Raw genomic sequence first — 21,629 nt, 5'->3', positions numbered from 1 at the left:
TAATTGTAAAGTATATATTACTTAGTGGTAATATGTGTTTTGGTAAGGACTTTTCATACTGTATAATTTAAATGTGTTGACATTACGTACACTGCAGGAAGCTTCCAAACCTTTTACATAAAATAAGTAAAACAAATACAAGCTGAACTGCTCTGGAAGAGAGTGAGAGAGGATCTCCAAAGATGGACTCCCACAACAATCCATTCTCAGAACCAGAATCTGAACATTTCCCTGGAACATTTAGAACTCAGTTTAATCCATATAGACCGACCATCTTTCTTACAGAGTGTGGAATGGTATAATACTCATGCAACATGGGCGGGCTATTTTTATTTACAGAGTTGCTCTATGATTACATGGCATTTTCTATTTTTTCTTACTGTTAATATTGAAGTGATTTCTAAGAGTACACTTTATTTATTCATACATTCATCACTCTTTGAACAGATACTTATCAAATACCTGTAAATGTGGAATGTATCATTCAAACTCTTTGTGTGATTTTCTAAAAAAGGAATTTAGAGCCTAGGCATGAGTATTGGCTAAGTGTATAAAAAGCAGTACTCTAAGGTGAGAGACAACAAAGGGCCCCCAAAATGGGTAAATGTAGTAGAAGTGGGATTCTGTGGACTCTTGGAAGAGTATTTCCAAGATTACTCTGTGGTACACATTCAGATCCCTGCTCTGTGGCTGAGACATTCCTTCTTGGGAGAGCATACAGCTGATCCCCTGTCCAGAAACTGCCCTGGGCAGACGGGAGCCGCTCCACTCGCTTTCTGAAAGAGCATGCACCCATTGACTGGTCGTCACAGAACTAGGAAGGTCTGAGTGCCTAGCTTCCATTTGGGTTAACTCTGAAGAATCATTGTACCTACAGATGAGCCCATGGGACCATCAGAGCTGCTGTTGTATTGCATTGCATTTTCACCTCCCCTCCGTCCAGTGCCTCTTCTCTCACTCCCTTGCAGATACTTTTCTTAGGAGCACTTCAAGCAACCCTCCTGCACACCAGCAGATCTCCATTTCAGAGCTGTTTTCTGGGGAAACTGACCCAAAATTGAGAAAACAGATTAGAAAAACTTGCATGAAACTGATAACATCTTAACTTGAATATTAACTGATTTGAGATATGTAAAGCAATGGGGAAGAGGATGTTTCAGGTGGTGGAACCACTCTACCTGACGTATCTATTGGAATAAATCATATGGACACTGACAAAGATTGATTAATTTACCAGAGTGCACAGAATACATGGAAAGAATAGTTCAGACTGGAAAAAGATTGAGGAAAGGAATTTATTTTGTAGGTAAATGAAAGACCCTAAAGAATTTGGGGACATAGGTATGACAAAATCAGAGCTAAGTTTTAGAAAGAATACGCTTACACCTTTTATTTAATAAAAAAACTAAGAAAATATTACACTCTAAATACATGATTACATATAAAAGCACGGACATTTTCTATGTATTCAGTATGAGTAAACCAAACAGGATTTGATAGATCCTTAAATCACATACTTCCACATTGATTTAATTGATCAATTTCTGCTAAATACTTTGTGGTAGTTATTTCCAATACCTAATATGGGAAAATAGAATATATCAGCATTTGTGGCAGTATCTCAGAATGTTTAGCACCAATACATTTTCTCAAATTGATGTGTTGATATATATTATGTCTAAAAGAGATGTATTGATACATGTTGATATCTAAAGAAGTATTCTTTGGCAAAAATATTGAAATTACTCTAATTCTTATATGGTAACATATTCATTCAACAAATATTTATTGAATTCTGCCATATGCTGCACTGTGAGATCACAGAATAAGGAAGGAAAATAGAAATATCAAAAATAATTATAAATGTAATTTCTTCTACAAAAGGGGAAACACCAGCTGTTCTGAAAATATGTGACTGGAGGACCTACTTAGGCTTAGGAGTGACAGTTAAGTAGAAATATTTAAGATGCCTAGGCATTAGCCAGAAAAAGAAAGGAAGAGCATTTCATGAATAGGAAGGGAAGAATGGTGCAAGGGCAATAGAATGTTAGCAGGCTTGGAGGCAAGAGAGTTTGGCACACTTAAGCATCTGAAATAAGACTTGGGTAGCTAGAATAGAGACAGCATAGGAACATTGTTCCTCATTAGCTAAAAGTAGAAGACAGGGAAAAGATTATGAAGGGGTTTGTAAACCATGTTAAAGTTCATAAACTTATTTTAGGGGTAAGGTTAAGCCACTGGGTTATTTTAAACAGGAGGGTGACAAAACCAGATTACTCAGTGGCTACCAATTGGAGAATCCATTCTGCAACTGCCATTGGACCAGGACAGATTACATAAGACAATTATCAATTAAAAAGCTGAAGCTTAAATTCAGAGGAACCCTGGGCAATGATATGGGTTATAGAAACAGAAGTACATGTCTTTGAGAGATGTTTAGGTGATTGAAAAAAGATTTGGTGATTTAACATGAATATGTGAGGAAGAAGAAGAAGAAAATGGTGTCTAGGTTCCTGGCTTGGGAAAAAATAACTAATACGTTTGAATTTTCATTGTTGGAGTTGTTTTTCTATTTTTTTTAATTTACAATATTATAATAGTTTCAGGTATACAGCATAGTGATTCAATATTTTAATAGATTATATACTCCATTTATAGTTATTAAAAATTATGGCTGTATTTCCCTGTGCTGTATAATATGTCATTTTTCCTTATGTATTTTATACATGGTAGTCTTTATCTCTTAATTTCATACCATTATCTTGCCCTTCCCAACTTCCCTTTCTCCACTGGTATCCACTAGTTTGTTTTCTATATCTGTTTAATTATATGCATTTGTTTAATATATTTTAGATTCCACATGTAAGTGGTAACATACAATATTTCTCTTCCTATGTCTGACTTAGTTCACTAAGCATAATACCCTCCAAGCTCATGTTGTTTCAAATGGCAAAATTTCATTCTTTGTTATGGCTGAATAATATTCCATTGTATACATGTATACCACATTTTCTTTATCCACTGATATGTTGATGGATACTTGAGTGGCTTCCATGTCTTGACATCTGTAAATAATTCTGCTTGGAACATTGGGGTCCATGTATCTTTTCAAATTACTGGGGGTTTTTTTTCTTGAATATATGCTCAGGAGTGGAATTGCTGGATTATTTATTAGTCCTATTTTTAGATTTTTGAGGAACCTCTGTAATATTTTCCACAGTGGCTGTAATAATGTACATTCCCACTAACAATGGACAAGGATTCCCTTTCTCCACATCCTCACCAACATTTGTTATAGACTTTTAAATGATAGCCATTCTGACAGGTGTGAAGTGATATCTCTTTGTGATTTGGATTTGCATTTCTCTGATAATTAGCAATGTTGATCAAATTTGGATGCCTTTTATTTATTTTTCTTGTCTGCTGTGTCTATGACTTCTAATACTTGTTAAATATAAGTGGCAAGACTGGGCATCCTTATCTTGTTCCTGATTTTAGAGAAAAGACTTTCAGCTTTTCCCTGCTGAGTAGGATGTTAGCTGTGAATTTGTCATAAATGGCCTTTATTATGTTGAGATATATTATCTGTATTTAAACTTTGATGAGAGTTTTTATCATGAATGGATGTTAAGTTTTGTCAAATGCTTTTTCTGATCTACTGAAATGATCATGTGATTTTTATCATTCTTTTTGTTAATGTGGTGTATCACATTGACTTACAAATATTGAACCATTCTAGTGTCCCTGGAATAAATCCCACTTGATCATGGTGTATGATCTTTTTTATATGTTGTTGGATTAAGTTTAGCAATAATGTGTTGAGGATTTTTGCATCTATAGTCACCAAAGATACTGACCTATAATTTTCTTCTTTCCCCTTTTTTTTCCTTAAATATCTGTGTCTGATTTTGGTATCAGGGTAATGGTGCCCTTGTGGAATGAATTTGGGAGTGTCCTTTCTCTTCAATTTTTTGAAATAGTTTAGATGGGTAGGTATTAGCTCTTCTACATATGTTTGACAGAATTCCCCTGTGAAGCCATCGAGTCCTGGACTTTTGTTTGCTGGTAGCTTTTTTTTTTTAATTACTAATTCAATTTCACTAATAATGCATTTGGTCTGTTCACATTGTCTGTTTTTTCCTGACTCAGTTTTGGCAGGTTGTATGTTTCTAGAAATGTGTCTGTTTCTTCTAGATTGTCCAATTTGTTGGCATATAACTGTTCATAGTATTGCTTTTTTTTTTTATATTCCTGTGATATTGATTGTTATTTTTCTTCTTTCATTTCTTATTTTGTTTACTTGGGTCCTCTCTCTTTTCTTCTTGAAGAACTTGGCTAAAATTTCATCAGTTTGGTTTATCTTTTTTAATAACCAGCTCTTGGTTTCATTGATCTTCTCTCTCTCTCTCTCTCTCTGTCCCGATTTTATTTGTTTTCTCTTTCTTTATTACTTCCTTCCTGCTGCTGACTTTGGGCTTTGCTTGTTCTTCTTTTCCTAATTCCTTTACATGGTATGTTAGGTTGTTTGAGGTTTTTCTTGTTTCTTAAAGAAGGCCTACATTGTTATAAACTACCCTCTTAGACTGCTTTTGGTGCATTCTATAGTTTTTGGAAAGCTATGTTTCCATTTTCATTTGTCTTAAAGTATTTTCTGATTTCCCCTTATACTTAGATAAATGAAAGTTATTACTTTGCTTTTCAGGTTAAGTACTGTATACCATTTAGAATTTATAAGACATGAGAGAGAGAGAATTTAAGAAAAATAATAGACTTACCAGAAATAGTATTGACTTGGAATATAAGATAGTCCTTTTTTAAAAATGTGTGTAAATAAACTTTTTGTCACAAGAGCTTTTAAAAATGCAGTCAGTGTCCTTGGAATAGTCTTCTTGTGGACTCATCAATGTATACTCCAACTTCAGGGCATTTGAATCATAAAGTAAATAAATTGGTATAAATTTCAGTTTAATTCAGTTCAATATACATTTTTGAGCAATCACCATGATATGCACATGTTATGTTGGATGCAGAGTCTAGAGGAAACAGTATGAGGCACAAGATAGAGGTTTCAGTTCAGGTTCCTCGGATAACTGGATGTCTGGGCCTCAGCTTCTTTTTCTCTAAGATGGAGATAGCGTGATGAAAATGCTAGTAGCTTCCTATTCCTCTCAGTTTGCTTCAAATTCCTATTGTGAATGAATATTTGAGTATGTATGTATATTTGTAAATATATGTATATATCAAAATCTATTTGTACATACACATACATATAAATATAATATGGCAACTCAAATTTTCCTGAATATTTCACACTAATTACGTTGTTTTTATTTATTTTATTTTTTGGCATATTGTATTCCAGTGTTTACCATTATATTTCTTTTCTGGGTAGAAAATGTAGTGTTTTCCATCTCTTAGGGATTTTTCTCACGGAAATTAACTTGTGAAACATGAGGGCATCAGGACATTCTGCTGAGTCTCCCAGTGTGTTCACTGCCTTGCTGGGCTCATGTTTATTTAACAGGGTGTCCTTAGTTACCAAGCATGTCTGCAGATTGCAAGGAACCTAGGAATATGTATAAGGAAATTAGACAAGTGTCATAAATATTTGATGTTCCATATGATCTTCCAGAAGTATCTCTAAGTTACTTTGCTGGTTCAAACATAGGGAAAAATCCTTAGCCTCATAAGGGGAGTGAAATAAATTCTTAGTAAAATTTTTTCTTCTTTTTCCAAACTTATCTTATCCATAAGGGAACATCAAACTTACGCCTTTTCAGAAACTAATTATCCAGTGGTAAATTATTACTAACCTTTGATCTACTCTTTTTATTTTTCCCTTCTTCTGCTGTATATGTTTGATACCCACTCATATTTCTGTATAGAGTGTGTAGGATGAAATCCAAACCAATTTTACTTGGTATTTTTAAAAAGGTTTACTCTGGGAGTAATTATTACTGTCAATTTAGTGGACATTTAGACATTTTCTGTATGTGTTATTCATATTATCAATGTCCCATTAGCTTATTTTGTTTAGAATCAGCTGTATCAAGAGATTAAAAAAAACCCAACTATGCATGCACAAAGATAATGACTGCTCATTACCGCCTGGCCAGCTCACATTTTTACAAAGGCTCAGATTTCAAAGTTGATCTGAGGATAGATGGGAAAAATAGCTCAGAAAGGTGGCAATATCCCTAGGTAATCAAAAACTGGAGAGGCTAAGTCTGAGTTAGGTAAGAAGAAGCTTCAGTTAAAGAGTCACTGACCTCTCTAGCTCACTTATGTCTACCTGAGGGAAGGTTTCACTGATTACGTATACTAACAGCTCATTAAGGATATAACATCAAGAAGATAAATTATGAAGTCAAAAAAGTGAACAAGGTGAGTGGAGGCCACAGTGAACCAAATTCAGGTTCCCTGATTTATGGGGTTTTGTCCTTTGTGCAGTGGGGACTAAGTGGGCCAAGTTGCTCAGTACCACATATGAGCTAGAGAAAAGACACCGGCCCAGAGCGGCTATGTGGGTATCGATGGGGAATGATAATAACACAGTGCCAAGCAATCTAATGATCAAAACTTTAACATTTTCAGGAGGATAGCATTTTTGCAATGTAGCCCTCATCTTGTTATGCAATATCTTTCCTCTTCCGAGAAATAAAGTACTAAGACAGAAATGTAATATTCTGTTATAATTGGAGATATTACTGAGGTAGGTGTGTGACTGAGGACAAGAAAAGGTCTTATAAAAAGATTTCTGCATACCAGTAATTTGAACTACATGTAGTAATATAAGCTATTCTTGTCATTCCGACTTCTCAGTATTTGCCACTTGGAGATATTTATGATAATAAGAGCCACAGTACTTACCCCAATCTTTAAAATCTTAAGTGGTAACTGGAATCCTTGAGATGTTAGTATTGAGCAAACACAAGATCAAATTCACTTACAAGGAAGGATAGTTTACCTGTATCAAGGACAGAAGCAATCAAGAGGCACAGACAAAGGAAAGAGATATTATCAGAAATTCTGTATGAGTCCCCAAGCCCTTTCTTCCCACATTGGGCATACATTCACATTCTGTCTCTAAAAAAGGTTTTGCAGGCTTACCTCACACAACAGGGATAATTTACATTATGAAATATCTTTATTTTTGCCCTGGTAAGTATAAAGCTTCAGGACATTTTCCAGGGAGCCGTAAGTCATTAATCCCTAGATCAGGAGTTTGTTTGTGCGGTAATTCTTTAGCCTGGGACATCCTGCTAAGGGCTTTTATAGATGAGGCTCTTTTTTCTAGTAAAAATTACTAGTCTCTTTACCTGGAGTTCCAGTTGATAAGGGCATTAGACTCATTTACCTCCCTTCTTTTTTTCTCCCCCTGGGCTGCACCCCCCCAACACACACATCAGTAAAAGGGTGAATAAAGGATCCTCGACCAGCTGCTTTAACTCTTTTCTCCTCAAATACTAATCAGTGAAATATAATTGAGTCAAATTTGCAAAAATATTTTCCAAAGCCACATAAATATTCAAGCATGTAAAGAAATTTTGCAACCCCCACAAACTTTAGCTGAAAAAAAGGAGCATGCCTATTATTTCTAGTAGAACTAAAAACCTCCCCCCAAATTAAAGAATAAATAATCATATAGATGATGATGATAATGATAGTAATTAAGCTCTCATTATTTATCAAACACTTCTATATTCTTTACTCTGTTGTATTATAAGACAATAATCTTCTGGGGTAATAAGTGCTATTATTTTTCTGATTAAACAGATGTAGAAATTGGGGCACAGAGAAATTAAATGACTTAGCACAGCTAGTAGATTCTGATGCCACTGATCACATCCAGGAAATCTGACTTCAAAATCCATGCTATTGACTGCTAAATCGTATATGAGAAAAATGCAGACATATCAAATTCAAAGATTCTTATTAGTAAGACTGGATAATAAAAGAGAAGCTGGCTTATTAGAAAATAACAGTGGAGGGTCAGTTTTGTTGATTATTGCTGCTGCAAAAATGAAATAGATTAAATATTGAAATTAATGAATAAAGAATGATTTGTTTGAATTGCTGTTATGAGCTCAGTGTCATGTAATGGGGCACAAGACACAGAATAAGTAAGAGGTATAGCAGACAGCATAATACCTGCGAAAAAAGACTACAAGTTGAGTTAGAGGTTATGGCAAGTGAGATATATTTAAATAGCAACATTGTAGAGGTGCTGATTGAAACAGTTTACAAACTGAGATAATTTGTCCAAATATATGTGAGTATCAGGCCAAAATTCTAAATTTGAAATGACTCAGAATGTGATTTTCATTTGTAAAATCCTAACGTAAAGGCTGATAAACTAAACTGAGTAAAGAATGGTAAACAAGAAATAGAGAAATATGACCTATATTGCCATCTGTTGAGGAAATAAACATCTGTCATGTTGAATGAAAGATGAAGCTTGGAAGTTCCCAATGAATCTCAACAGCTAGAACTACTATTTAAGAGCAAAAATAGACTTCAAGCCTAATTTAGATTTTTTTTTTTAATTTGGAAAAGGTATTTAAAGGAGGAAAAATAAAGCTCCAATTAGTTAGAACCACAGCTTTAAAGATTTCCAGATTTAATTTTAGATCAAATTACAATGGAATTGTGCTAGAGAAAGAGTATTGTCAAAACTTGTTTCCAGAGTAGATTCTATGCTCTCCAGAAGTATCTTGTTTTTTTGACAAATAGATCCATGCATGTCACAACATATGATGGCAAAATCCTAGCCTGAAATTTAGTCTCAGCTCAAACATATTGTCATTTTGAGTACTCATTTGACCCTTTGGGTCTAAATTTCTTTGTCAGTAAAGTTGGTGAGATTGGACTAAGTGATGCTCAAGGTTACTTTCAATTGTACTCCTATCCCTGCTGTGCACCTATTAAAAATAGCCTGTTAATAATTGCATGCTTGAAAAAACATTTATTTTATAGGTGAAAACTGTTTCCAGGGCTTCCTATTTTTATTATTATTATTATTACTATTGTTTTACATCTCCAAAAATCTTAACGTCAGTATATTTTCTCTTCTTTAGGGTGGAGTTAGTGGCTTGACTGGAGAGCTGGAATTTGGAGAAAATGGAGGCAATCCCAATGTCCACTTTGAAATTCTTGGAACCAACTATGGAGAAGAGCTTGGCCGAGGTGTTCGCAAAGTAAGATCAGACATACTGATGAATTTGCTTTTTCCTATAGTAATATGGTTTTGTTCTTCATGCAATTCAATCACAGAATGAATTTAAGTCTATATTGTAGTTTGAGAGAGAAGAAGGAGAAGAATTAGGCCTTATGTACTTAACGGAAGCATTAAGCAATAAATTCTGTTTATGCCTTAGAATATTTTAAAGGAAAAAATCCTGATTATTGCCTAGGGAGCTAGCATAATCTTTCACTCATTAAAATAATAATTTTTATAAAGTAATGAATTTAATATTTATATGCTGCATAGCTGCTTGGTTTTTAACTTGTAATATGCACAAAATCAGAATAAGGGCTTTGATAAATTTCATATCACAAGAGAGAAAGTCTACTACAAAATGTGACATCACAGTATTTCAGCGTCTGTATGTGTCATATAATAAGTAGAAAGAAAATTGTTTGCAGGGAATGAACTGTTGTTATAGACTGCAGATCACATGTAAGAAGAAGCTGAGTGACAGTAAAGGATGTTTCATGAAATATTGGGACAGTAACTTTTTCAAGGAGAAACATAAAAATCCCTGGAGAAATGACTTTTCTATAGTTTTGATTTGCCATTTTTATATATTTTTGGTAGGAAAAAAACTTAAGGTAATTGATTGTGTGTACAGAGTTCATAACTGTAAGTTTCTAACTGTATGAAATTGGCTGCACTGATGATACGAGGTACTTCAGTAGGTGTTTCTTTCCAGTACTGAGGTGTAGGATGCAGAAAGATTTAAACAAATTGGAGTTTACTGTTATTCTAATCAGCAAGAGAAATCTCTTGGTAAATTTATGCTAGAGAATTTGAAATTATCTTAATGTATTTTAATTTTTTTATAGTGAAGCATAGCAAACATATAGAAAACTGCATAAAACACAAGGATAGTTTAGTGAATTATTATAAAGGAATCAACTACTACTCTGGTCCAGAAACAGAATATTATCGAGTGTCCTAAAACCCCCATTATATTTCTTGTTGGCATCCCTGACATCTCTTCTCAGTAGCACAACCATTAATCTGAATTTTGTGATACTCATTTCTTTACATTTTAAATATAATTTTATCATCTATGTGTGCATCCTTAAATAATTGAGTTTTGCCAATATTTCAGTTTATGAATGGGCTCAATATTGCATATGCTTTTTTCTTGCTTCTTATATCCTTAATTCTGTTTGTGTTATTCTTGTTGCTCCATGTAGCTGTTGTTTATTCATTTACATTGCTGTATCATTTTCTATTGTATGAATGTGTCACAGTCTACGGTGGTCTGTTTCCATTTTGGGGCTATCATAGGCAGTGCTGTTATGAATGTTCCTACACATATATTTTGGCTATATACTCTTATACTTTGCATGTATTTCTGTAGGATTTGTATCCAGGAGTAGAACTTCAACAATACGAGAAAACATACATTGAACTTTACTAGATAATCTCAAACCCGTTTTCATAGAGATTTACCAATTTACATATTTCTAACAGTGCTACAAATCCACATTGCCCCATGCTCGCACCAAATTTTGGTTTTGTTGGATTTTTAAATTTTTATTAAGTCATTGGATGTATAATGGTATATCCTTGTGGTTTCAATTTGCATTTCTCTGATTAAAAAGGATTTTGCATCTTTTTTTGTATTTTTTTGCTCTTCAGGTTTCTTTTTGAGTTAATTGTCCATTTAAGTCCTTTGACCATTTTCTATTAGATTATCTTTTGTTCTTATAATTGATTCTAGGAGTTATATATATTGAATATTAGTCTTTTTTATTTAATTATATTGCAAATAGTTTCCTCTCTGTGTATTTCATTTTCATTCCATTCATAATGCCTTCAAATTTAGAATTATGAATTTTCTCCCTTATGATTATTACTGTTTAGTTTTATCCAAGAAATCATTCCTTACCACCAGAGTCATAAAGATACTATGCTCAATTATATTCTGAAGGCTTTAATAGTTTAGTCTTTTAAATTGAAACATTTTGTCTGCTTAGAATTTGTGTCAATGTTTGGGGGACAAGAAAAGAGTACAAGTTCACTGTTCTAGTATCTTGTTTATTTTCAATTGAGATTTAATTTGAACACAATAAAATGCACATATTTAAGTCGGCATAACTTCCAGTGAAGGCATTCACCAGTGTGATTAGTATCCAGAACAAGGCATAGGACTTTCCCATCACCCAGAAATTCCCATCAATCCTCTTTTCACTCTTAACAATGCAGATAGTTATATCTGGTTGATATGCTCATATAAATGGATAATGCAGTGTATTCATTTGTATCTTCTTTCTCTTAACATGTTTCTTATACATTTTTATTTTTATGTCACTAATTTGTTATTTTTTTACTTACATTTGCTGAGTGGTATTATATTGTTTGCATGCAGTGTAGTCTTTTAAAACTCCATTTTCTGTCGGTTGCTGATACATGGAAACAAAGTTGACATTTTTCTTGATTTTCTTGCTCCTTTGTTTAATTCTAATGATCTCTCTGTAAATTTTGGTGAATTCTCTGCACACTCATATGATCTGTGATTAATGACTTGTATCATCCTTTCTAATTTTTACATCATTTATTTCTTCTTGCCTAGTGCACCTACTAGGGCCTTCAGGACAATGTTGAGTAAAAGTAATAGTAATAGGCATCCTTGGATTATTATCAGTCCCAGAGAAAAAGAAGTCAGTGCTACACCACTATATATAATGTCTTTCTTTTTCTTTGTTACTAACTTTGATCAGATTAAGGAAGCTTCATGCATTCCTGGGATAAACCTAATTTTTATATTTATATAAAATTACAATTATGCTTGTGTTTACATAAAAATTATTTGTTTTGCTACAACCTTGCTTAAGGTTTTTACATTGATCTTCATGACTAAGGGTACCTGAAGTTTTCCTCTTTGTTGAATTTTCATTTTGATCTAAGGTTATGTTGGCCTCATAAAATGTGGTAGAGAGGGTTTTCTCTTTTTCTGTTCTCTATGAGTTACATAAAATTGGAGGAATTTCTTCTACAAGTGTTTGATAGATGATCTTATGAAGCCAACTCAGACTAGAATTTTCTTTATGGGAATTTTTTTTTTTACTATTGATTCTATTTTTTCATGGTAAATAAAAAGTCGTATTTTCTAATTCTTTTTGTCAACTCAAAAAGTTGTATTTTTATGTTCTTTTAAAGTTTTTTTTTCTTTTCTGTATGTATTGTCATAAATTTGCTGATAATATCCTTTTAAATACCTGAAACATTTTGAGACTTGAACTTATTTTTTTCTGAATAGTTTTCTTTATAAATAAAACTCTTAATTTATTATGTAAGTCTTCTACTTCTAATAATTCTTTCTCCCCTAAAGAATATCTTTGTCTGCTATTAATAGAGCTAAAACAAGTTCCCTTCCATTACTATTTGGATGGTGTTTCTTTTTACTATCCTTTACTTTCAACTTTTCCTGTATCCTTTTGTTCTACACGTAATTCTTATAAAAAGCATATAAATGATTATTTGATACCAATTTGACTATGAGATGAGAGCATTTCACATATTTAAATGAAATGTATTTAGTAATACACTTAGGTTTAGGTCTTCCATCTTGTACATTCTGTCATTTGTACATTCCATTTGCCTTGCTTATTCTAGGTTCCTTTTTGTCTTCTTTCTTGCCTTCTTTTGGATTGTTAATGTATATATTTTTTATTTTCCTCTTTCCTCCTTGTAAATATTTACTAATTTACTAAGGTGATAAGTAAAAGAAGTAAAGGTAAGTACCATATTACCCATTTGCCTATGAAAGCAGTCATTAAATGGCTTTGTGAAACTGAGGGGGAGAATTTTTTGAGTGTGAGAGAGTTAAGTATACTTGAATGCTGACACACTGAGCCAGTAGAGAGTAAGGAAAAGAAGATAAAGGAAAGAAAGGTGATCATTGATAGAAGTTCAGAAGAAAGACACAAAACTGGAGTGCTTAATCTTAGACCAAGTACATCATTTTCCTGGGTGATGGGGGGAGGAAGTAAGGAGAGAACCGTGTGAATGCAAGCAAGTTTTCAAATGTGCTGTCAAGAAGTTAAGGGGATAGATAAGAAGTATGTTATCTTCTCTTGGAGAAATGGGAGGTGAGATTATATGCTAAGGGGAAAACTGTAGCAGAAAACATTAATTAGAGATTATGAGGTCAGAAGTTTATAGACAGTGATTAAGTTTTGACAGAGCTACTGTGGCAAACCGGAGAGAACTAATTAGGTACCATGGAAGAATTGCCAGGCAGGGCTGTTGGCTCATATGAGGGTAGAGACCAAAAATTCATTGTAGCACTAACCTATGTGGTTGTATATTTGTATCCAATAGCATTCAGTGGATGCAATGAATTTGCATTAATGGAGGGTCTAGATTTCATCAGATTGTTTTGTTTTGTTTTGTTTTACTGTTTTTGACAGCAGTCCCATAAGGCAGTGAGGGGAAGGATTTGGGCTGGAAAATGGTTGAGGTGGTAAAGCATGAAATCTCACTTGGACCGGGACGGTAGTGAAGGCAGGAGGAGTCTCAACCACAGGGAGGAAGTGTGGCTCAAGAGAATAGAGCCCACAGCAAATCGGAAGAAACTAACATTAGGTACATTAAGTGAGAGCGCTTCAGAGGCGGGCAGTTGTGTTTGAGGAGAAAGATGTGTAAATTCATGATTGGAAGGGTGGGTGGGTTCTAGACACTAAAAAAGTCATAATTGTAAGGGCAGAGGCAGACTTCATTTAGTTACCTACTAAGATCAGTGTAGTTCCAAGCTCAATGTAGTTGCTTCGCCCTGCTCTGAATTCAAAGTCTGTAATGTATTATCTATGCCATTCAGTTGAAATGAATCATATACTTCAAATTATGTCTAATTTCTCTTCAGTAATATCAAAGGACTCCTGTAATCATTTGTTTATGTTTCTATATTCTGACTCCCAAATTGGATTGAAACACTCCAGCACACTGACATTATATATGTGTTATTGAAAGGGACCATAAATATTTACTTTACAGTGCTTTTTACATTGGTATCAAAATTATTTTGTATTCTTGCTTTACAAATTTTTAAGCATTCTTAATTTTTAAATATTTATTTGTTTCTATAACTCAAGCGTTCTTCCTCCAAACCGCAATTTTAATTAGCTACTGAATGTATAAAGCTTCAAATCTAGCTCTCAAGTAACTTTAAAAGTACTAGTACTATAAATGAGTTAGTAGCTTGTTAGTTCTATTTACAAATGGGGCAGTTCCTTCACATGGGCATTACACACTTGTATAATGTCTTCAAAGATACTTATCAAGGGAAAGCATTGCCATGCAAAAAATTACAGTATAGATTTAGCAGATGTGTGTTTAAAATAAAGGTTCCACTCTCAGTATCTCTATGTCTCAAAAAGAGTGAATGGCTTTCCAATTGACAGACTGTCAAGTTGTCAGTGTTTATTCTGTTGCCAGGCGCCAAGTGTACACAATGCCTGTGGCCTTACCACCTTGAGCAAGGATACTGTCAGCTCTCATAAGCTAAGCAGGATTGTTTCTGTGTAGGATTTGAATGTGAGGTTGACCAAGCCTCAAATTTTGGACTAGTCTTGGCCCTCTTGACATTGTATAAGTAGAGGTTTTACTTTTTTTTTTAAATTTGGTGAGAGTATGAAAAGAATTATTTAATTTTCACCAATGCCAGTCAAAACAAAGAGCTTTCCTGCTTTGATATTTTTTACATGCTCTTTTACTTTGATGTAAGGTGGTGCTTCATTCAGTAGAGGCTATGTTCAAGGTTTTAAGACACTGTGTATCCTTGAAGACAAATTCAGGTGAGCCTCAAAGCCAAAATTTGAAATCATCAAGATTTTCTATATACTTAAACTTTCTCCAAGAATATAGTTGTTCCTGTTTCTGTTAATCATGAAACAAAATTTCCAAGATGAAAAGTAATTTAAATAATAATACTCTATCCAGTCTTCTAAAACTGAATTTATTAGAAGACATTAAAATAAAGATTTGAATTAAATATTTAATTTAAAGGATAAGTTTATTCTTTTAGAAGAGGACTTGTACATAATAGCTTTTTTGCTTGTGCCTGAAGTCTTCTTTGTTTGGTTTGGTTTTGCCAATGCTACTCTTTTTATTGTGAAATCTGAGCTCCAGCATTAAAATTTAATACTCTTAATTTAATGTCTTTGAACTTTATCACAAACAGGAAAATAATGCCAGGGAAAATAGATTAAAACTGATTTCACAACCAATCTTAATTGCATAGTAATGCTAAGTATCGTCATAAAATTGTTTTTTCATGTAAGTGGATGAAATAAAATGGTACAGCAGTGATATTCTAGCTCCTAGGTATAGTTGTTTTTTAAGTAGGCTTAGAATCTTTACTCGGGTTCTCCAGCATTAAATCTGCAAATTTAAAACCTACAGCTTTGCATTTTTGGGAAAACTTAATGTACTGTTTTTGCAAAGGGTATTACATAGATTGCCATTGGTCCTTTTTTAATGAATTGAAATGTTCTACTGCCTTGTACTTAGAAGAAAGCACAACCTTGCCTTCAAACAGCCAATTATTATATACTATACTGGTATTCTTCAATGTTGTGTTTGTATTCTGATTCTGCAAAATCTAAAATAACATTTTCCTTTACATATTGTCCTGCTTTATGTTTCTTTTAGCACTTTTTGTAAGCTGATGTTATATACATACATATAATTTATACATACAGTCCTTATAAATGTGTATATATGTGTGCATATATGCATATGTAAACACACAAGTAAATATAATAAATTTACCTCTTTATAGCCTGTCTTTCCCATTGTAATGTAACTTCAAGAGATGAGAATGTTCCTTTGTTCTTGCTATGTCTCCCAAAGCATGGCATATAGTAGATACTCATTAAGTAGTTAATAGATGAACTAATGAATAATGTGCATACTGACATAAGAATCTAAGATTCTTTTCTGCATCTACAAGTGTAACAGCTGTGAAAATAAATAATAAAAAATATGCACACATAAATGATTGTTGACATGCCAGATTAGAAAGTGTTTGTGTAATTGCACCATTTCCATCATTGTATCCTTAATGCCTAGCAGAGTTGGCCCTTTTGGTCACAAAAAATACAATCAATAATTTTAGTGATTATTAGGTTGGAGTTTTTATATTTTGTATATTTTGTTTTCAGGGATTCAGAGAGAACAGGGATATAGTAGTTTGATTATTTTAAGCAAATACATTGATTATTCTAGGCAAAATAGAAGGGCACACAGAAGTACAGGTTTGTTAGCAATTATTGGTATTTGTAATTCCAGATCATTTTCAAATGACTAGACTAGATTTAATATTTTGTAATGTGGAAAACATGCATAGCCTTTTCGGTCAGACATACCTGGGTTAAAATTCTGTCAGTTACTGACTGTGATCTTAGGACTACTAAACCCAGTGAATCTCAATTCCTTTATCTGTAAAATGTGTATAATTTTATAAGAGATATCTATTCCTTAATATTGTTGTAAAGATTAAGTGAAAGTATGTTTGTGAGTTATATAATGAATAGATAATTAAAATAGTGCCAATTTGAAAATGGATAGTAAACTATGTGATTCATTTTTAAGCCAACACAAGAAATACAAAAGTTGTTTCTGTTGCTATTCTGACAAGAAATTGCTATATGAGGTGGAGGAATAATTTCATTTTAGACATGATTGACAGGGCATTATGCATGACAATCACAGTGATAACATGAAAAATTAACCTTTTTATTGTTTAATGTACTTTCTGAATCTAAAATTCTACAGGTCTGTTAATCAAAACTTGGAAGCATCTGTAATTTAATAGGAAGCTAATAGCAGAGAATCTGGTAGCCAACATAGCCTGCATAAACCCAGTGTTTATAATTAAACTCATTATTGGAAAATCTGCCATCCTTATTTACTATTACATTTCTAATGATAAATTTATGTCTTGGAAGCCTTATATAGTGGAGAGAATCTAGAAAATACTCTGAATTGACAATCTGTTGTGAACATTCCAACTTTTTTTCTCCTACCCTACTATATATATAATATATGTGATAAATTTAGCTCCATCAGCTTTTATTTTGGTGTGTCTTCAAAAAATACTGTGTATCTCAAACTCATGTGAAATTTAATCTAGTACCTTATAAAATTTCCAGTCTGCTAGACCTTCAAAATAATTGACCCAGCAGCCTACTGATGGGTAAGGGAACTCTACACTATTGAAAAGTATATACTGTGGACTGGATCATTTCTGCCTCAAAGGGAACCCATCTCCTATTGCTACATAGACGAAAGAATTACAGCTATATCCAGTGATGGTTAGAGTTAGTCTGATCTTTCTGAAAGAGTTAGCTGTTGCTCGGATTGAGATAACTTCTGAGGGAGTCCTGCTTCAGGCAAGCAGCATTCACTGCCTCAAGAGAACAGGAGCTATCTCTTTTGGTGGATGGGATGATGCTGACTTCCTAGCACGGAGAAAAGATACCTGATAGTGTACAATTCCAGTTCAAATTTCTATCAAATTAGAACTAACAACTTTTTTTGGAAAGACTACAAAATCTGGATTGCTTGCCTGGTATGGATTATTTTACTGCTTCTGAGGAAAGAGCTTATTATGAGGAAAGTTGGTGCTATTAACATGCAGACTATCAGTAAATCTTTACAGACATGTGTGCTTGTAAAAAGATCCAGAAAGTCTGTGGCTAAAGACTGACTGTGTTAAAAGTTCAAGACCATATCTGATACAAAGGAGGCAAGGTTCAGTTTCCTTCCCAATCTACTGGACAGCACCCACTGTAAGAACACTAGAATCTACCTCACTCCAACACAACAGACACAGACATACAACACACACCACGACCACCGATGAAACTCCAGTCCAGCTCAGATCCACCCACACAATGTAGTTTCAGCTACAAATGGTGATTAATATCCAGGACCCACCACCGGAGCAATGATCATTAAAGCAATCTAAGTTAAGAGTACACAAAATTGAGAAGCATTTGCTCATATGTTCTCCTTTAGCAAGGTCTCATTGTCCTGCTTGAACTTTACGTGGAGATAGCAAAGATTTATTTCAAATAGGTTGAGTGAAGGGGTTACACAGCATGTGAGTCATTTGTCCACATAGTCAAAATTCACAACAGATTCATTTGTTATATGGTGACATGCCTGGTACAGTAGATTCAGTTGAACCATAATCCCAAGGGTTTGTCATTGTACCTCAAATTATCTGCTTTCTTTCGCCTCTAAATTTCTCTGTAGTCTGGTGAAATATTTGATTTTAGATCTTTCATTTTTCTCCCGGGCCTGTCTTGACTCCTTCAGGGGATTATAAATTCTCTTTCAACAGGAACTGGGTTTTATGTATTGGAGTGATTATAAAAATTTAAATAATCTGGGCACATAATCTCACCAAATTTGCTAACAGAACTTTCACAACTCATTTGTTTGGGGGTTCTTAATTCAAACTAATGAATTATTATATTCATGTTAGTGATGAATAATTGAAATTGTAATCATGACTTTTGGTCACTGCTGACTGCATTGCCTCCTTTCTTTTCTTCCCCCTAGTAATTTGATCTTCCTTTGTGACCAGGAGACTTGACACACTAATGCTAGTCAGACACTATTACATTAAGACTTTTGTCCCAATTAAGCTGTTCTATGGTGATTGGAAAATGAGGAGGTTGGCATTTGTTCATTTATTTTGAATAGAAACTATGTTATTAGAAAAATGTTTTTTGAGACTTGGGATGGCTTGGATTTATGAACTATTGCCCCTTTAAAGTTTCTGCCATTAATTTGGATATTGTTTCCTCCAAGATTTCTTTCTTGGCAGTATGTTGCAATAAAAACAAGTAACACAATTTGTTCCATTTTCAAAGAGTAGAAACAATTGATTTGCATGCTAAAACCAGTAAGTATTGACTGTGCTATAAAGACAGGAATCTGCTGTTTAGCAACTGATCTTCATCCCCAGTAGCATGGAGACTGTCGACATGTGGTTATGAATGGACTGCATGTTCCTCACTCTACTCTTGGTCTTTGAGGAGAGAATATTCAAATGTATGGTATTTTTACTGAGACCTTGGACCCGTACTACCTATTAAGGCAAACATGATCTTATTTATCTGATGGAAAATATTTCCTTCTTTAATCATGCCTCTCTTTGAAAATGTGTACAACTTCATAATCTTGCATCCAATAAATGTTTATTTCTGGCTATGAAAAATGAAAAAAAAAGCATTTTCGAGCTAGTCATGTAGTTCTGTTTTAAAATGTTTCATATTTAAAATTCTCTTTGTAATTGTTTAGTTTGGTGGTCTTCTGATAGCAGGGTTACAGGCTGTTGCTACTGTTAGTTTCCTCTTTACATTTTCCTATGTTTTCCAGATTTTCTGCAAAGGGCATATAATACTGTTATAATTAGAAAAAAAAAGTTAAGTTTTAAAAGTTAAAAATAATTTTGAAGTTCTCTTTGTATTTAGAGGAGAGAAACTATTTCTGAAACTTCATCAGAAATATCAAGTAATTGAGAATTTGAGGACAAAAGTTTTCAAGTCTGTATTTGAAAAAGTCTGCTCTCTGGCTCTGGCATTCTCTGATTCTTTCATTCCAATGCCATCGTGCTTTCATAAAGCATTCTGAAGTGCTGTTTTTAAAATGGCAAAACAATTCATTTTATTTGTTTCCAGATACTATCTATGACATTAGAATATACAATTTATATCTCATTTGAAGGATTATACCATGTTGAATTAATTTGTAGCCTTATTTATTAAACAATCTATTTTTAATTAAGATAAATGTATCTAATATAATTTTACAGAATGGCAATTTTACATATAATAATAAACCTAAAAATTCTTTCCATAACCAACATGATTTTTAATATGTGAAATTTGTCTTCAAATGATTTCCTTTGGTGAGAGTTTGATAGGACGTTGAAACAATACCTCAGAATTATACATTTATTTGTTCTAACTTAAAAAAATTAATATTTGATACCTTTTCCTATAAAATTTAGGTTACTTGGATTTTATGGTAAATAATTAATTTAAAATAATTTATAATTAAATAATTTCATATTATCTATAAGGTCTTATTAAAATATAAATGTCCACATTATTTTATATCCTGAAACTAGTAGTCCATGCTGGATCCCAAGTGTTTGCTAACCATTAAAAAAGTAGATAAATGACTGAAGAAGTAATAAAGATTTTTAAAAGCTTAAAATAAAAACAAAACATGTCTTATTCCTGCTCTGATCTGCAGTTTCCATAGGCACTTAAATCATCAAATATATATCATCCAAAATTTTGTCATGCTCAAAAGAATTCTGATGGGCAGTTTTTTAAGGTGATGGTTAAACATTTTTATTCAAAAATAAAGCCTTATTATTTAGATGCATAGCATTATTATCAATTATTAAGTCCATGCAACTTGGGTGTTGTTGACATATATTCCACTTCTTGTTGAGGTTACAAATGTTATTTTGAGGAACAGTTTTTTGACTTTAAATTGTCAGCATTTTCACCAGGGTCTTAAATGTCTTTCCAGTAAATTCTGTATGAATTTAATAAATAATTTATTGAAGTTGTATAGAAAGCTGAGTTTGCATAGCATTCTTTCTAACATGGAAAATGAATGTTTGAAAATGGAGATGATCTTTTTAGTAATTAGAGGCACTTTTATTAATAACAGCAATTCAGGTGCATTGAAGGGGTTTTATACTTATTGGCAATGAACTTTGATTTTAAAATATTCAGTAAATACACTTTATCGGGGTTATTAAGATTCATTATAATAGTAAAATAGTATTTCTAGAATTATTTTTTATAATCAAAAGTGAAAAATGAATCTCACTGTAAAAAATAATTTTAAAATACCTTGGATTAATAGGTTATGCCTTGAAATGTCTAATTAATAAAATGAATGCATCTAGCTGAATATAATCACCCTGAGAAAGTCACTTGATGCTCATGAGGAGAAAAGTACTTATCTGCTGAAAATGTTTTCAAGTAATTCTTAATCAGAAGCTATGGAAAGTTTTATTACCCTGGAGTGCTTGAATAAAAGTAGTTTTTGTGGGTTTAAATTGGAAAAGCATTTGAAATGCTTTGCTTGAGATTTCTTCTTTTGATTCATTCAAGTCTGATATGAATCTGTATCCCAAACTGAGATGAGAAATCTTTCAGACCCAGACTAATGCATTTCAGAATGTCTATTGCCATTTAGAGCAATAGTATGATCTGAATAAGTGTATTTTCATTAAATAGGAGACAATGTCTTTTAGGATTGTGGGGAAAAGTCAGATTTCTGTCTCTCATATAGGAAATGCTGTACTAATGGATATTTTTCTCTTCCAAAGAAAATTGGAAACTGGAGAATTACT

General features: G+C 33.1%; 1 protein-coding gene across 7 annotated transcripts in view; it reads left to right on the top strand.

Moving 5' to 3' along the window:
• Window positions 1-21,629, top strand: part of GRID2 (glutamate ionotropic receptor delta type subunit 2) — a 1,297,966-nt gene that overhangs the window by 798,696 nt on the left and 477,641 nt on the right. For all 7 annotated transcript variants that reach the window (XM_074343780.1, XM_074343790.1, XM_010953544.3 and 4 more), the window contains one exon: window positions 9,078-9,197. In XM_074343780.1, the coding sequence (XP_074199881.1) occupies window positions 9,078-9,197 (120 nt within the window). The remainder of the gene's footprint in view (window positions 1-9,077; window positions 9,198-21,629) is intronic.

Source organism: Camelus bactrianus, chromosome 2, assembly GCF_048773025.1.
Source record: "Camelus bactrianus isolate YW-2024 breed Bactrian camel chromosome 2, ASM4877302v1, whole genome shotgun sequence".
In the NCBI taxonomy this organism is placed as follows: domain Eukaryota; kingdom Metazoa; phylum Chordata; class Mammalia; order Artiodactyla; family Camelidae; genus Camelus; species Camelus bactrianus.
This window is presented reverse-complemented; position numbering and strand designations above follow the sequence as displayed.